Genomic DNA, 18,316 nt, shown 5'->3' with positions numbered 1-18,316 from the left:
AATCGCGCTTCAAGAGAGAAATCACGACACAGTAATTAGGTATTTTCCTTTTCATTCAAACTTCTAATTTCACGTTCAATTCGTCGGTGATTCACAATACGTTGCCAAATTAGTACCCATTCTCAATTACGCTGATTTGTGCGCAAAAATTCAATTTTAACTGAGTAAATAATCAACTTATTCTCATATGTATAGCTTATTGCTGCATTAAATTTATATTGATAGAAATTGTATATAAATTAGATGGAGTGCCTTTATTTTCACGCAAACAATCAGTTTGTGGTTAACATATTTATAATGACCAAAAATGGTGATTTTAATTAATATTTTCTTAAGCAAATGAATTTTTTGAGGACTCGGGATTTTGTTGTTGCCGATCTATGGTCAATGGTCCGGCAGTAAGTGAATTTATTACACATACTCCCAATCCCTATTTAGGAATGCAACATGGAGAGTACTTCAATTTGGGTGTTTCGTCTGTCGGATTTGAAGTTAAATTGTGTGTCACCTTGGATACAACCGTTAATAGCGGGCTAACGACGCCGCCGGGATTCTCTCCACCTCTCCTCAACTACCTGAACAGTCTACCAAATTATCCGCAATTCCTACCGTAAATGGCACAAATCATCTTAGCTGTTGATTGCCTTCCCTAATAACTACTACTAATTCAAGTATTAATTGTTCGTGAGGATGATTTACAAGCTCAAAACTGATTCACACACAGTTTCTGAGTTCACCATAGTTTAAGAGAAGAAAAGGTCTTTTAAACATTCAAGAAGTCCTCGAAACCGAAAAGTCAATCATTATCCAAGCAGTTATCTGATTTCATCCGGTATCATTTCGATAGCATACCACAATTTATAAAATAAAAATATGTCACTCCTATCCTTTTGATAGCATTTATTTTCCGTCACGACAACCTTGGATCTTATCCCCCATGGATTGACGCCATATACTACAGTAGAGCTAGTTACATGTATTTTTCATTTCATATCATCCTCACTCGAAATGATAAATGCCTTTGGCTTTCAATGAAGGAAATTTAATCTCTGTAACATGAACCAATTTTCACTAAAACGCTTACCATACGCATTTGAATGAATCTTCCAAATGTTTCTTTTCCAATCGTTTCTGTTACACTTCCCGGAATATGTAGGGTGGAGCTTCTAGAGTCTGAAGGGCGTCCATTCGTTCCATGAAACGATATTAACCCTTATAAAGACATATTTCAATCTTCGTGCTAGATAGGAATTCATGCATCGGCCCAATCATCATTGGAACGATCTCCCCAAAACCCTTAGTTAAAGGGCACAAGTTATCACTTTGTCTGATTAAAGCGAGGCTACTAGGAACCCTTAACGGTTGAGGTATCTCATAAAATCCATTAGCACATACATATTCGGAGATGGATTCATAGATTACCACCGAATCGCAAACACCGGAGTGCGAACGAAGGCAGTATAAATTGATGGTGAAAGATTATTAATTTAAGACATGGAGCTTTCCTACGGTGTACCTTTCTACTGTCTTTTCCTTCTTTGATTTATTTTTTGGAGGTTTTTTCATTTTATATTTTATTTTGATTTTTGGTGGGGTGTGTTGACTGCAGTAATTTCTTTGCGGTTAGCCGCTCAAAGGTCTTCAAATACGCAATATTCCTCTGTTCCCATTAGAATAATTTTGTGATGATTTTTCCTGAACATTATTTCTACATCAATATGGATAAACTTAATGGTATCCAAATTGATAATATGGTCACGTTGTCGACAAAAAAATACATCGATAACGGTGCAAGCAGTCAATTATTTCTGATGGATCGACTAATGCAGATGAGGTTGGTATGATTTCGACCCCAAAGAAATCCATCCATGATTTATTACAGTTGGCTATGTTATTTGAACCTACATCTCTATTGATTCAACCAGTGATAGCGGAAAAGAAAGGGAAAAAAACAATTTAAGGTCCTTTCAAAGTTATCTCTCAATTCATGCATGCGATAAATAATACCACATATCATGCCTATTCAGAAAGTATACGGAATACCGTAGTGTTTCAATAATTTCTGCGGACGTTATTGTAAAAGAATTCCGTTGGATGTGTACTCACTCCATCCAAACACAGCACCATTTGTTAGCAATGCTGGCATTGGACTACTATTTTACCTCGCACTCTAGCAGGCGGCAAATTTGAGCGAAACTAATGGATGGTTTCTGCAGATTTTTCCCATTTGGCTACAATCCTCCTTTTGTTTTAAACGACTGCCATCCTACAGTATGATACGGCCTTGGTTGAGTATGTACGTCAACTTTACAACGCAAATCGCACAGAAAAATATTTTCAGTAATTGTTTTCTTCTTCATTGTTTCATCCGAGGAGGATTCATTCGCACTCGTGAGCGAAAGTAAGGACGCGGCATGTCATAGTGCCCAAATTATAGAACTCGATGGGCATTGAACATTATCACACAAAATATCCCCGAAAAACTTCTCTCGCGATAATTTTCGCGCTCTCCTCTCCATTTCTATTACTCGATTTATTCTCATCCTTTCCATTTGGTGGCACTTGCTCAATTGCTAGGTTTCATCACCACGAAATTCCCTCTCTCCCCCTCCCTAACTATATTTTTTTAACCACCGCCTCCGTCTCTCCCCAAACATTAGACCGAGTGCTCGCAGCAACGCCCACTTCTCGGAACTTGGTCCTCCACCCAAACTTCATTGTCCCACCTTCGTCCTCCGATTCCCGCTCACCCGTTCCCCGAAATCCCAATTCGCTCCGCTCCATGTTAATCGCAGTGGCACCCACAGTCGCCGTTCCCCTCCCACACATTCCCGCCACCCTTTTCCCCCCATCTCCGTCACCCCCCCCCCCGTGCAAAATGCCTCAGGGATTCCGAGAAAGGCCAATTCTCAGGGGCGAGTGCAGTCATGAAGACACTAACGATGATCGCTCTACCGACGGGACGTTCGTGGAACGCGAACGGACTTAACGCTCAGCGCGGCTGGAGTGTTTTCGTGTGGATTCTGTAAAACAGCCCGATTCCTATTCATTTGTTTTTCTACCGCAAGCGGAGAACCCCATTTTGGATCCGATGACAGTTTTAACAAGTTATTGCTTCAGATTCAAGTGTAAAAGCTACTAATCCTTATCCAGCTTGGAAATAACAAAAGAAACTAAAGCATTATTTCTCCTGAGGTATTGTTTTCATTTCAGTTTTGAGCGAAAGAAGGTTGCATTAATAAGGTGTGCAATTGTGATTGTAATAAAAATTTCCGGATTAATAGTCTCAAGTGCACTCTAATTCTATATTTCTACCTTGTTTTCTGCGAGCCACCCCTATGTTGTGTGGCTGAAGATGATTACACACTTGACATTGAGCATCAAAAATGAAGTAATTCCTATTGATTTGTTGCAATACAGATGTATTAATATGAAGCAATTCAAATAATGTGGGGATAATAATGTAATGATAATGCAATGATAATGAAATGATAACGTAATGATAACTTAATGATAACTTAATGATAACGTAATGATAACGTGATGATAACGTGATGATAACGTGATTATAACGTGATTATAACGTGATGATAACGTGATGATAACGTGATGATAATGTGATGATAACGTGATGATAATGTGATGATAACGTGATGATAACGTGATGATAACGTAATGAAGAGGAAATGATGAGGTAATGATGAGGTAATGCTAACGTAATGATAACGTGATGATAACGTAATGAAGAGGTAATGATGAGGTAATGCTAATGTAATGATAACGTAATGATAACGTAATGATAACGTAATAATAATGTAATGATAATAATGATATAATGATAACTACAGGAACAAGCACTACGGTACATACTTCTCTACATCGGTAGGAATTGTTTGTCACAAAAAGGGTATTAAATAAGATTAATTGAGATAATAACAGCATACTAGGCTACTAATGATTTAAAAAGAAAAATATTTTTCCATCGATATTTTAATCCATGAATCGATTTAATCGCATCCCCTAGCGATTGTAGGAAAAATGACAGCTTAAATTTAACTCTTACGAACTTAATTTCTAAAATTATAATAACATGATCTCTCCCAACTTAGTACAATGGGGCTTATAATACATTTTCAACATTGCCACTGAGGAGACCTGCTTCCAAATTTTGGAATTTAACCTTCGCTCTCTGAGTGAGTCCCAAACTAATTCCTCAAATAATAACCTTGATATGCTACTCAGTTTATCATGACGTTGTTTTACAAATCTAGGCCCTCTGCGCCATACGCCACTTAGTCATGTGTTCAATCCATCCTCAGGAGTATCCCGTATACTCACAGCATATTCTGGATGAGGCCTAACCAGCGAACATTGACACTGCTTCATTGAATGATTAAGATACTATTTCATTATAATCCTTCATCAAATGGTGATGATAATAAGAGAATCCTCCCGGGTTAGTTTTTATAGAAATTGACATCGAAAATGCAAAATGTTACACATGTTCTTATGCCATGAGGAGTGCTATCACCTAAGGTAGCTTGGATTGACTGCAGAAATATATGTCGCTGTCATGGAAAACTGATTTCATGTGCGAAATTTTGCAATTCATTTATTTGTTATGGTACTCCAAGAAAAATAACCAATTGCATTTTCTTATATAATATTATATGATATTAGGAATACATTATTAATGATCGTTTAGTTTCAAAACTTTGGGAATAAGAACTACCCCAAAATAAGTTTTTCAAAAATTATTATAAACCTGTTAAGAGTACTTTAAAAACTTTATAATCACACCACATCTGTGTACATAATACGCGTGAATTGGTGTTGTTTTTCATAGCTATTTATTGGTACATGAATTAAAGTGACGCATAACACTAATTCTGATTGCTGCATTCTGGGTGCTAATCATCGAAGTCATGAAATTTCCATCAATGCTATTGCTAAAACTTGTTTAATTTATTCATTGATTCCTTCTTTCATTAAATTCCTTTTGAGCGCTTTGAATTTTGATGTCCTATTCCTAGTCAAAAATAGCAAGGGCAAACAATAAAAAGTCAGATTCCCTAGTTAATCTTCATAATGTGATAAATAAAATACACAAGTATTAATATTATATGTTTGTCGATTACAAGAAACAGACACTTTCTTGGCTAAAAATCACTCGATGTTACTGGAAGGGTGAAATGAGATTCTCTCACATATAAAAGTTTTAGGTTTGTCTTGAGTAAGTTGTTTAATTAAGTAATTAAGTAAAGTTTTAAGTAATTAAGGAAATTTTAGTATCAGCGATACTACAATTTCCTTTCATTAAAAAGAGACGATCGAAATTTTGTAACTATTTTTTACGCGTAACTATATTACGTTAAAGCAATTGCTCTGGTTTAGCTCCTTTTATGGTATATAGTCCATTTAAAAGATAGTCAAGGTAAACTATGATAGTCAAGGTCACCGAATCGACAAGAGCAGAAAATCAAACGGAATGGGATCTATCAATAACTAGTTCGAATATATCTAAGGCCACGCCATAATCGAGTTCTAGTTCATCTTTATCATATATGGGACTTCTACCGAGCGTTATGACTATAGACCGATAAACAATAATTAATATCTCATAGATAATTAGGAAATATCTCTCCGTTTCCCATTTCTCTATGAATCGAATCGACCCGGAGAAGCGGGGTAAATAGCATTGTGTTTTAACATACCTGGCCTTTAATTTGATATTTTCGTTTCCATAAAGACACAGGTTGAAATAAAAGGAAAAATTATCTGTTTTCATAAAGTGTCGCGCGCTTTTCTGTTTTGCTTCCATTTGTAAATATTTTGACGTTGCTTGATCGATCACTAAACAATATACAATTAATTTTGTAATCACTCCGATTTATCGTGTGCCTAAAGTTTGCTTCTACATCTAACAAAAATGTTCCCTTCGGTTCAATGAAACCGTAAAAATTTAATTTAGAAGTGAGCTGTATTAAACCATATCGATTAATAATTTCTGGTAAACGAATGAATCTATCTATACATACAATATTTTAAAAAACTCCAATATATTTTTTTTGGAGACGTTATGTCGTTAGATATCGAGTAACAGATTCGCCACATTACTTTTCTATTTGCCAATGTTAACTTCTCCAATGATTATTAACGCCTAGATTCTACAAAATATCAATAAACATTTGTATAATAATAAAATACACATCTATAACATGTTGAGTGGTTTTTAATTGCAGACATGTCAACGCTAAATTTTTAATGCCTTAAACGTCCGTTTTCACAATGATCGTGCCATAAAAGTTTCTCGCAAAACTAAAATGGATAGACCATTAAATAAGGTAAGGAAAAGTTACTAGAGAAGAAAGGCATACATAGTTTGAATGGAGATCTAATAAAGTTAGACTTGAAAATTAGGCAATAAGAAATCTTACAGTAATGTTTCGTATTTGAAACTTTGATAGCACTGACATCTGCATATACTGCTTATTCAGTTTACAAAATGACCAGCCTATTTCTGCTGCAAGCAAAACTAATACTATATTACTGTTCCGGTCACAGGCAATACCATGACATCTCTAAGCCAAGCTTAACAAATCACCAATAAAAAAACTATAAGAATGACGCATAAATTAAAAAACATATCAATTTGAAAAATTCATCACATTTCAATTTGAAAAATTGGGGTTTAATAATAATTTTCACTGTGCGCTTATTCTTTGAGCACCTTTTTAATGTTACTGTGACTTTTCAATAATTTATATCTCTGCAAAAATTAATATTGACCATTGCAGTCATCGGTCTTATTTTTGCAACGAGCTTCAACAGTTCTAAGCTATCCATATAGTGGTGTTCGTGGTCCAAATTCTTAACCACCATGGTCTGGCTCTTTTTGGATCAGGAGCGTGGAGATAATTGACCTATATGTAGGTGCTTAAAGTTGGTCAAGAGCCCTCTCGTTGCCCTCGGCGCGCGCATGTAGTCCATTGAGTCTACGCGACTGCGCAGAAAACAACAGCTAGGGATTACAGGGTCGACGGCAGCCCAATGAAGATAGAAAGAGGGAATACCTCTTGATCGAATGCTGGGCCGATTGTCGCGGTAGGGAGTCCCATGGGCAAGGTCTCTGATGGGGTCACTCGAGGGACGGCGCGGAAGGGTCGAGACAACAAGTTCAGGCCCTCGATCGAGCGATGACGTGACCCCGCTCATCACTGACGAACGGAGGGCGGAAAAAGAGTGGCAGTCATTCTGCGCGAGAATACCGATGATACACAATATCACCGCTCTGCACTCATGATGCCACGCGACATATCCAACTGACGGCCCAGAGAACCAGAAAGCTTGAGGCTGACCGGAAATCACTGTGGCCTCGAGCACGCATTGTGAACTGCCTGCAAAGTGGGTGTGAACTGATTTGTTTTCTATTCGGTGACGCGTTAACCGTAAATCAAAATGGAAAAATTCAGAGGAGACGCTAAACATTCCATTTCAATTTATTTGGCATGCATTTTCGTGTAAAAAATGTTCCATATATTATATATATATATATATATATATATATATATATATATATATATATATATATACATACATATAATATGGCGAATTTTCGTGTTTGAGTGTGTGTGTGTATATATATCCATGTGTTAATAAATACAATTTTTTTATAAAAAACACGAAAAACCCGCCAAATGGCAAAAAATACGTATTCATTCACATGGGCATAGATATAAGGAAAAAGGGATAGGAACACATATGAAGGATGAGCACAGGGGAGGTGAGAAAGATGGAATCAAGCAGATCACAAGTACAAAAATATTCCTTGACTGGGACTTGAAGCATGTATCTTTCGCCTTGACGGGCCAATGCTCTAACCACTTGATCTATTGAGGAAACATAATTTACCATGAAATCTGCGGGGGATTTATGCAACCATTTATATATATATATATATATATATATATATATATATATATACAGATATAATTGTTAGATTGCATAGGCCTGACGAACACGAGGCACAAAAAATAGAGAATACAAATAAAAGAAACTTACACTAGTATTGGAATTTTCGGTGACGCGTCTTCCTACAGCGGGAGGAAGGACTGACTATCTGTGTATAAGTATACATACATATTCATGCCACCTACATATATGCATTACATAAAAATTTATATGCGCATTGCTTTTTCAATGAAAACGGAATAATTCCATCTTCCGGCTGAAATTGAAATAAAGGGCCTGGGTCCGATAGAAGGTATTCGAAAGTTCTACTTCCTCGAGAGCTTCTCTCGCAATGCGATCTTAGTAACCAGGGCGAAGTAAAGTACTCTAATCTTTCGAGTGTTTTCATTCCCTTTATCGATTTTAGCCGAATTCAAATGTCTTCCCCCATCCGACTTCATCGTCTTCACTTCTTCCATCCTAACTCTGGGCTACAGCTTCATTTACTTCGCCCATATTTCAATCAACTCCAATGGTTTTCCTAGATTGAGAGTACTGAATCCATTATCCTGACGAAATGGACGTGTTATGGATGTTGCATGCATTATTCGTACTTCATTCCGAAAGTTTATAATTGTCGCGACTGATATTACGCAATTCAATTTGGATTTTTCGATGTATAATACGTAATGGAGCAAATGACCGATTCTGTAGAGAGGGATTGTTCCTGATAGATCATTGAACTACTTCTCAAAGTTTTATATCACATTATCAATATCATCTCTATTATAATAGCTGTTAAATATTTTTTATCGTAAAAATTAACCATTATTTTCTTTTATTACTGGATACGAAATGTTAAACCTTAATCCGCTTTATTCAACAGATTGCCAATAGAAAATAAAAGGCGTTTTAATGTAGCAGACATGATGACACTACCTATGAATAACGTTACCAGTTATTTGACGTTATTTTCTAAAGCCTTCTGAATTCGTACGATCCTCAGTTTAATTGAAAAAGTTACGAATAACGTTATTAATACATGCCTATTACGATTCTGTTATTTTCATATTAGAAACACTTTTTGCAAGCGCTAGGCAAGCCTTGTAAAGGATTCGTCCTCGTTATTCATCCTGATAGAAATAGTATTGTTTCAAAAAGTCCTTTGATGTTAACTGCTTCTTGAATATTGTCCAATGCTGGCATCCAAATGATCTGAGAGAAGGAATTGCCATAGGAAACATGTATTTTCGGATGCAATGCATATGCTACAAATAGCTCTAGCATATATGTGTTATTGTTCATTTTACAATAAAGATTGCATTGATACATGGCCAAAAGTACTCTAGGAACCGATTAAGACAATTTATTTCCCTCAATACTTTCCCATTAATAACCTACTAAAAGGAAAAAATATGTAAGTTACCAAAAAAAACGAGTTTCCAAAACGAAGTAAATAGGCACTTCAAATAATAATTCATGTCACTTTGCGAAATATTAAAAAAATTGAATAATTATGGATTTCCATTTACGCTAATACCGTAATCACTTTAGAATATTGGGCTATCAATTGCGCAACTACCGTTGTAATCAGTATGCACAAACTACTAGTCGCACAATTTATATCTAGTCGTGGAAACAACCAATAGGATTAAAATCTGCTAACATCCGCAGCCATAACAAGGAAGGTGGCCCACACCAAGCAAAGTGACCTACCAATTTACGATATTTCCTACAGAAAGAGTTCTCGCCTGTGTTGGGAAGGGATTGCATATGAGGAGTTTTTGTAAGTTTTGCTTTCCGTCATCACCTTCAAAAAATACATTAAATAATACTCTAAAGATCATTTATTTCGCCGTTTTTATCCCCTCACTGATGCGTTGACCCCATCCTTTTTTCCTCTCGGTTTCATACCACGTATAACGAAAGTGATTGAATGACGTGAGGAGATATCCGGATATCCTTGAAATGAGTTCTTATTTCCCCGATCGGATTGAAAATCAAATTTTAGTTAGCACATGAGGGTTTTTGTCAGTCCACGTCTTGATATTTGAAGGTATTCTTAGACGTAATATTTGTCTTTATTTTCCTTTGGTATCTTTGAGGTAGGCTTCGCAATAACGGAAAATATACATGTAAGGAACCATGTACTGGCTATCACTGCATTAATTGCTTGGGTATGAAATTTCCGATCGTCTCGAATATTACTATCTTTTGACAACAACTTGTAACAATATATCATGGTAAACATTTTTACGCCAGTAGTTCCAAGAAACTTAAAAAAGAATGTAGTGCGATTAAAAAAATTGAATTCTTAGTTTGGTTTACTGCAGCCCGCCTCGTCTCTATTCAGTGGTAATGCTCTCGCCCCTTGGCAGTTTCTCTTATAATTCTATATTCTTTTTAATGTGTCCTAAGTACTAATATCTTGATCTTTCTCGTGGATTTTTCCACCAAATTTCAATTTTGTTAACATTTGTTGTATTTGGCGTAGCTTAATAGTATTTGCATAACATACTGAAATGAAATGAAACTATTAACTACGTAATTCCATAAAATTTATTTCAAAACGAGCGCGGATTGTAAATTGCGAACCCTTTTTCGAAAAAGTTGGAGCCCTGAAGAGTAAAGAAGTCCGTGAGGGAAAAACGTTTCAGATTTGCTAGCGAAGTCGAAAATGGGATGGAAGGGAAAGGAAAATTGTCTCCAGGCATTTCACGACCACTCACCCGGACCCAACCGCGAGATCTATTCACGGACGCAGACAAAGGAGAAGAAAGATGAGGTTATCTCTCGGAATACGCTGTACCCTATTCTCAGACACAAATATACGTATAATATATATATATATATATATACATATATATATATGTATATATATATTTATAATTATATATATATATATATTTAAGCACGTGTTTATTTAAGTATGAATACTGAAAGAGGGCTTGCGGTCGATTGCAAGGTGCGCGAATGTTCGCTAAGTTTGGAGCGGTCGGCCTATAGGAACAGAATGAGGGGTTAAATTATGCATAATTAAGCGTGCCGAGGATGAATACGCGTTCCAAGGTATTTCCAAGGCTCGGGAACTCGGCTCGCCGCTCGTTATTCCATACCGTGCAGTCTGGTCCACTCATCGTCTCCCTCAATTGAGGCATTTTGTACCACCTTGGTGCCGTAGATACGTATGAACATACGTACCGACGGCTAGAGATAGATGAATGGCTCTCTAAAGGCTTAATTAAAATCTTAGCATCTCTAGTTCCAATTCACCCTTCGTGCACAGAGAAAAACATTGAAAACATCAAATGCAATGTCAAATGAGTAAGTGATGTGAGGAAAACAGAGAGAACTTAATAGAGCTTGGTCTTTATAATATATATTCCACCCAGAAAATACTCCCTAAAGGTGGAATATATCGGAATAATGCAAAGTTGATGGAAAGGAAAGATTAAAAGATTAAAGAACAAAATAATAAAAATAAAAATAAGCCAGAAAATATTTTTTTTTAATTTAAATGTGCCAAGTTAAATATGCTGGAGTGGTTACACTGATGTTTATTTCAAAGAGTTATACATTATGACCATGTACAATTTATTTATATATGTTATTACGACTGACAATAATAATTAGGATGACTAATGAAAAGGTTGGCAGTAGGGCTATGTTCGGCTTGGTAACCTGACATCTGAAGAAAGATACTGTTGTAGATTGAAGGCTTTTGAGTTTCGGGTGTGAAGATGGATGAAAAAGTGAAATGAACGGAAAGGAAAACGAACGAAGAATTACTAGTTTGGGTGGAGAAGAAAAAAGAGGGTTACTGGTACAAAAACAAAGAAAGCAGGAAATGTGGATATAGAGAATATGGATTGGTGATGGAATGTTTGAAACGGAAGAATTTTATGACATTAGGAAGAATGTTTAGCAGGGGCGGCAGGGAAGGAAAAGGATGGACTTATTAGACGGAATGAAGAGAGAAAAAATGTATTCGTAATTGAAAAACAAGTGTATTGCAGTGAGGGTGTCTGGTTGTCTTTTTAGACGAGGCAAAGAAATGTATCCTTGCTCAGTCTGTGTCCATCTTAAGCCCCCTTTAAATGGTAGACTAACTATTGACAGTAATATTTCAGATCGATCACTGAATTTTTTATCTAAGACCTTTTGAGATACGTTTCTTATCATATATTTTCTCAGCTTGTATTCGCTTGGAGGTTATTCATATGCTTCCACGTGGCATCGAAAAAGCTTCAAGATACAGTTTACTAAGTCGGAGCTGAGAACCGTGAAGCTTAAAAATCTATGGCCGTTAACAACATTGATACCATCAAATAATTTAAAAGCTCTAAAAACTACTAGATATTCCTGATAATGTATAAAGAAGAGAAATATAATAAACGTGTTACACTCACACCTTAGGGTAGTGGGGCCAGTTCCTTTCCCTGTGCCGGTAATGGTTTCCCGGGAAGATCTGGTACCCCAAAAATCATATAGCTTGGGTGGAGCTGCAGATGCCCAGAGAGGGAATCGAACCCGGGCCCTCCGGTCAGTGCTCCAACTCTTGGACTATGCTGACCCATAATAAAGATATTACCTACCGTGAAATGTGTTTATTAATTTAATGAAAGCTTTTTAGTTCTGGAACGATTTTAATATGAATGAATGATAATATATTTAATGATATCTACGGGAAAATTATGATTGGTTGGAGTGTTATTTATAGTATCATAATTTGGAAAACTAATTATCGGGTAAAACTCAGCTGGGAGCCATTTAAAAGTTGCTTAGCCGCCGCAATTATGGAATTTCAATATATTGATTTCAAATGTACCTTCGGTAGTTTATATAATGAAAAAATTTAATCTTGCTTGGGCTTCGGAGGAAATACTCTTGTAAAATTTTTTAGAATAATTCCATAGAAATATTAAAATAAAGAAATAAAAAAACTGCATGAATAGTATAGCATTATTAATTTTCGGGTTTCACATACGATTTTATGACCAATACATGTGTTGTTCTAAATATAGTGTGCATATATTAATTATTTGATCGGAGAAACTGAGTGAGGATATTAAAAGCTTCCTTTTAAATAAATAATGGCTCATTAAGGCACACACTAGACGTTTAAATAAAAGTAAGTTTCTTATCTCTTTTTTGATTAGATTAACCATCAAAGCTGGTTGCCCGATGAATCTTGAAGACTTCCCCATGGACATCCAAAGATGCCCTCTAAAGTTTGGGAGCTGTAAGTATATTTTCCATTTATATATTTTTAACTCATTGTTTACGCCGTAAAATTATTCGGGAATTAAAAAATACAGTAAAATGAAAGAAAAATGTAATTTATTAACCATTTAATTAAATGATTGTTCATGTTTGAAGATTAAAATGAAATATTCATTGAAACCATATGGTGTGCAAACTGCTTCAAGAATCATTGAAGAAAAATACATCTTGCTGTGCGTTTTGTTGGACCATCTCGGAAAATAAATGGAAAACACTTTGAACCATTTTTAAAGATATGAATTAAATACATCTTATTTTGTAAATAAAATTTGAAAATCTGAAACAGCGTGAACTAAAATTTATTTTCCTCTGAATTCGACTAATGCTTAACGAGTTGTTGTTTTTATTTTATTGCTACCTAAATAAAATAAAATTTAGTTGAAAATATCAGATTTTTGATTCCATCTAGTGGGAAAGTTTAGTAATTAAAAGAAATTAAAAGGGAAACATGTAAGCTGTGGGGAATTTCCGAGTGATAAAGCGGAAGCAAACGACACATTTAATTGATCTAGTAATTTAAAATATGATGAATGATAAATAACTTATGCCATTTATTAATATATACTGATTTATCAATATTTAAGAAACCGGTAAATATATATTTGATGCTTTGAAGTATAAAAATAATGATTGGTTTTCATTTTATACGATACTCAATATACGCATGGCCAGGTTAATTCAGGTGACACGGTCGGCGCGCAGAGGTTTACAATAACTGATGCCCTGCCGCTTTCACAGCTTGGAGAGCACTGAGATTGATTTTGTAGCAACGCTTAAGGTCCCCCCTCACCTACTACAAGTGATTCAATCCCATTTCGACCAATAGGAGCAGCGCGGGAAATTTAATTTCATTACTTTCAGAACGCACGCTGTATACGAGGGTAGTTTGAAAGGTTCTCTGAATCACCACAAAATGCCACTGCTAGCGAAATGAGTTTTCCGTGTAGTAATAGGTAATTCTGTATGAGTAAACGCATCACGTGTCTCTGGGAAGAGATATGTGGTGCGGTCGCCTCTCTGTTAATGTTCTCGTGTAGTAATTAATGAAGATGGAAAAAAATGAATTATAGTAGTGATTAAATACGTCGTAAAGAATGGTATTAAAACAAAGTGAATATCCATGCTGACTTTTTTTAGAACACTCTGGGTAACTCTTATTCTTCATATCCAACTGTTGCTGAGTGGACAAACGAGTTTTATTGAATGAATGTAACACCCCAATAGCCGTAAATAGCTTACCTTTCTAAACAAAGTAAAAATGAAATTAGTTGGCTGGCGCCGCAAGTCAAGAAGGGGTAAAAAGTAAAAAGGAAAGGGAAAAGAAAGGTGAATACGAATACGCTTATTTCGGCCACAAAGTAGCCCTCTTCAGCGTGCTGAAGGGTAATCGTCACGACAACACAAGTCGAAGTGAGCTTGTGTTGTCGTGACAAGTTTTAGTTTGGTCGGGGCAGCTTAGATGATGATCGGCGTAGTGGTCGATCAAAATGTGCCACTACCCCACACATAATTGCAAAATTGCAGCAAATGGTCATGGAGGATATCCAACTGTAAGTGTGAGAAATTGTTCAGGCTGTGGGAATTTTATCTGAACCGGCATATCACATTAAACGGTGGAATTGTATATGAGAAAATTATCAGCTAGACGGATGCTACGACTCTTGACGTAGGATCACAAACGCATCAGAATAGACATTTCAAAGCAATGTTTGACCCGTTTTAAAAGCAACTAACAGGATTTTTAGCGTTAGTTTAAGACCACGGTTGAAAATTGGGTCAATTACCATACCTAAGGGAGAAAACAGCAGTCAAAGCATTGGAAACATGTTGATTTACCACCACCGAAGAAAGCAATGGCAAATTGGGTGGCCGAAAAGGTGATGGCTTCAGTTTTCTGGGGCACGAAAGGTATGTTACTGTCAAATTATCTTCCTACTGGTTAAAAAAGTACAACTACGCTAATGCCCTGGACCAACTACTGCAAAAGATATACAAAAGAGGCCAGGATTGGCAAGGAGGAGTCATCTCTAATGAAGACAATTCAGGTCCACACACACGTGTCGTTCTCGTGGCAAAAATACGTGAACTAGGATACGAATTGTTACCACACCCGCCATATTCCTCCGATTTGGCTCCATCAGATTCCTTCGCGTCCCCGAGTTCAAAACTTTCCTCGATGTACGGAGATTCTCTTCAAACAAAGAACTAGCAGCCGAAGTAGATGGCTATTTTCCCGGTATGAAGGAATCTTATTTTCAAGATGCGATGAAGACATTGAAATGTCGCTGGACCAAGTGCATTAGTGTACAAGGAGACTATATAAAAAAATGAAAAAAATTTCATTTAGGAAAGTAATTTGTTTCTATAAAATTCGTAATACACAGACAATATAAATCAACCTTAATTTCCTAAATAGAATACGGTTCTTATTATCGTTAATCGTCCAAAGCCACGAAAAATATATCAACTCATGCTGCAACTTTGAGGTGTTATTCTACAGACGTTTAAGAGGTTGCTGATTTTTCAAATGGACAACATCATCACATCACATGGCTCCAAATGAGTATGTATTGGAACTGAACGGAATTCAAACAAAACAGAAGACTTTTAGATTTTTAGAGCGAGCGAGTGGATAGACACACGCATGCAGATCAAAGTCATAGGTGCTCGAGAAGTGGCCACGAAGACCCAAGGTCGCCGTAATTGCCATCTGACCTGGATGCCATCCCGCCCGACTAAATCCCTCGCGCATCCACCCACCCACCCACGATCGCTTGCCGCTTTGATGTTGACGCTTCGCGGCGTGGGAGTGAACAGAAACGAGTCCGAATGCGCAACGTATACAAAATGAGAGCCGAGTGTCGATTATATCTTATTCGTTTTAACTCGCCAACGTTGGCCAGCTCTCCTGTGCGAACATGAATCATGCCCTCTATCCACGGGAAGGGGTTGTTTTCAATACCTACAGAGATACAAAGCCCACGCCAGTTACCAGATAGATAGGCGACAGAAGGCACTGGAAAAACCAGCTGGCATATCGGGGCTTTGAGACATTGCGCCCTTAATATGAAAATTTCAACTATTAAAATATTTGTTTTATTTATACAAAAATTTAAATTTAATTCCCCAATATGTATATAAACCATAAACACATTAATCAATCCGAATTCGGGTTGATTAATGTGTCTATGGTAGGGGGCCAGTTCCTTTCCCTTTGCCGGTTATGGTTTTCCAGGAATATCTGGTATGATATGTATAAAACGATAGAGGTAACAACATTTTTTTTGATTCAAAAATAAAAAATACGTATTAGAAAATGAACATGAGTGGTTACGAGAGATGTCTTCATCGCGTTGATAGTGCCCACCGACTAATACCGTCATTACTGGTCGCGCATGTTACTGTGGAAATTACACAAAATGTTTGGATAATTAGTATTTTTCTGACGAAAAAGAACAAGGCTTTTTAACTTTGAAGTTCTTTTGTGTCAGAACGTACTAAAAAGAACGAAGCCAAAGTTAAGTTAAACAAGACAAGACAAGCTCGCCTAGGTAGACTTATAGGTTCTTATAGGTGTTAATATTTTATTTTCCTATAAACAAGTTGCTCAGCGAATATAGACTTCATTGGACCAATATATCTTATTTTGCGTAAATATTATTATGTGTATATATATATATATATATATATATATATATATATATATATATATATATATATATATATATATATATATATATATATGTATTAATGGTATTTTTATAAATATATTTAATGTATGTATTAAACATATAAGAGCCTCCATATATATATATGTATATTTATTTATATTTATATATACATATATGTATACACGTGTATAATATATATATATATCCTTAAATAGACATTTACTTATCATTAAAATGATGGTGAAAAAACAAAGTTGGCCATTGAATGGATTTTCCCAAGAATATATGTCAACAAGATCAATGTCTAGCAAAAGTGTTTTCCCATGGCCGCCGAGATCGAGAAATACGCATCTCGGTGAAGAAAATAGTAGCAAGCTCGCCGAAATCGTTTCGCATTTCAGAAGTTAGTTTCGCTCCTCCTATCCCTTTCGGAAAATAGAAGAAGGTTCGCCCTCTCTGGTATAAGTTCAACGCTGACATAGAAGGAATGATACTTGCCCCGCATTATATCCACCGTGGGTCGAGACCACAACTGAAAGTTGTTGGGAAGGGACCGCCAAATAAAGCGATTCCAGGAATCCTTTTCCCACCGCTTAGTTCTGATCCACAACACTAACAAAAGGTACTCGCCTACGATACATGTAATTTGAACTTCCTGAAAATAAAACGATATCTAATATCAGCTAAACGCACAATCAGATCAATTAAGATTTTTATTTAACCTGTGTTTTGAAACATGTCCTCGACTTTCATTCTTTACACGCCTCCCTATATCTGCTCTCCCTCTCATTATCATTCTTACCTACTTCTAGTCTTTTAACTAGGTCTTAGGCTAATAGAATGTTTTGACTTTTTTTGGTGACAATTAGAAGTTTTAGTCGTATGTTGCTCTATCTTTTTGTGATTTTTTACGTTCTAAAATTATTGTCTATTTTCTCCTACTATTTGCCTAAATGAATAGGTGTTATACCATTTACAGGTACATTTACCTGAAGAAAATTACTACCACCGGTAAATAACCAAATGGTGGGTTTCTTAGAAGAGGTTACGGCTCACATAGTAGTTAACCTTAACTGCGGGCGAAATATACGAATCAGGATGGGAGGGACATTTTACTTTCCCTTTTTATAGAGTGGCCACAGTTATCGACCCGAAGATTGCTTTTATAGGCGAGGGAAGTGCTCACCCTGTACTAAGCCCAACAGAGTATGAAATCAATTCATTCAGGATAATTAGGGGGGCCTGTTACTCTGTTAGTACCACCCGTGGTTTTCCAAGAAGATCTCTTACCCTGGAAAACACATGGCTTCGGTGAAGAATCCCCGAGTGCCTTGAGGCACGAGCCGGAATCAAACCCAGGACCTCTGGTCAGTAACCCAGCGTACTACTCACTCGTATATCACGTCTCACCT

General features: G+C 36.4%; 1 protein-coding gene across 1 annotated transcript in view; it reads left to right on the top strand.

The window, feature by feature from the left end:
• The window catches only part of LOC139685956 (gamma-aminobutyric acid receptor alpha-like), a 357,245-nt gene that overhangs the window by 319,877 nt on the left and 19,052 nt on the right, over positions 1-18,316 (top strand). Inside the window, exon 6 of the mRNA XM_071583091.1 lies at positions 13,110-13,192. Coding sequence (XP_071439192.1) covers positions 13,110-13,192 — 83 coding nt within the window. The remainder of the gene's footprint in view (positions 1-13,109; positions 13,193-18,316) is intronic.

The sequence above is a fragment of the Hetaerina americana genome, unplaced genomic scaffold (genome assembly GCF_022747635.1).
Source record: "Hetaerina americana unplaced genomic scaffold, ioHetAmer1.1.p SCAF_122, whole genome shotgun sequence".
Classification (NCBI taxonomy): Eukaryota; Metazoa; Arthropoda; class Insecta; order Odonata; family Calopterygidae; genus Hetaerina; species Hetaerina americana.
This window is presented reverse-complemented; position numbering and strand designations above follow the sequence as displayed.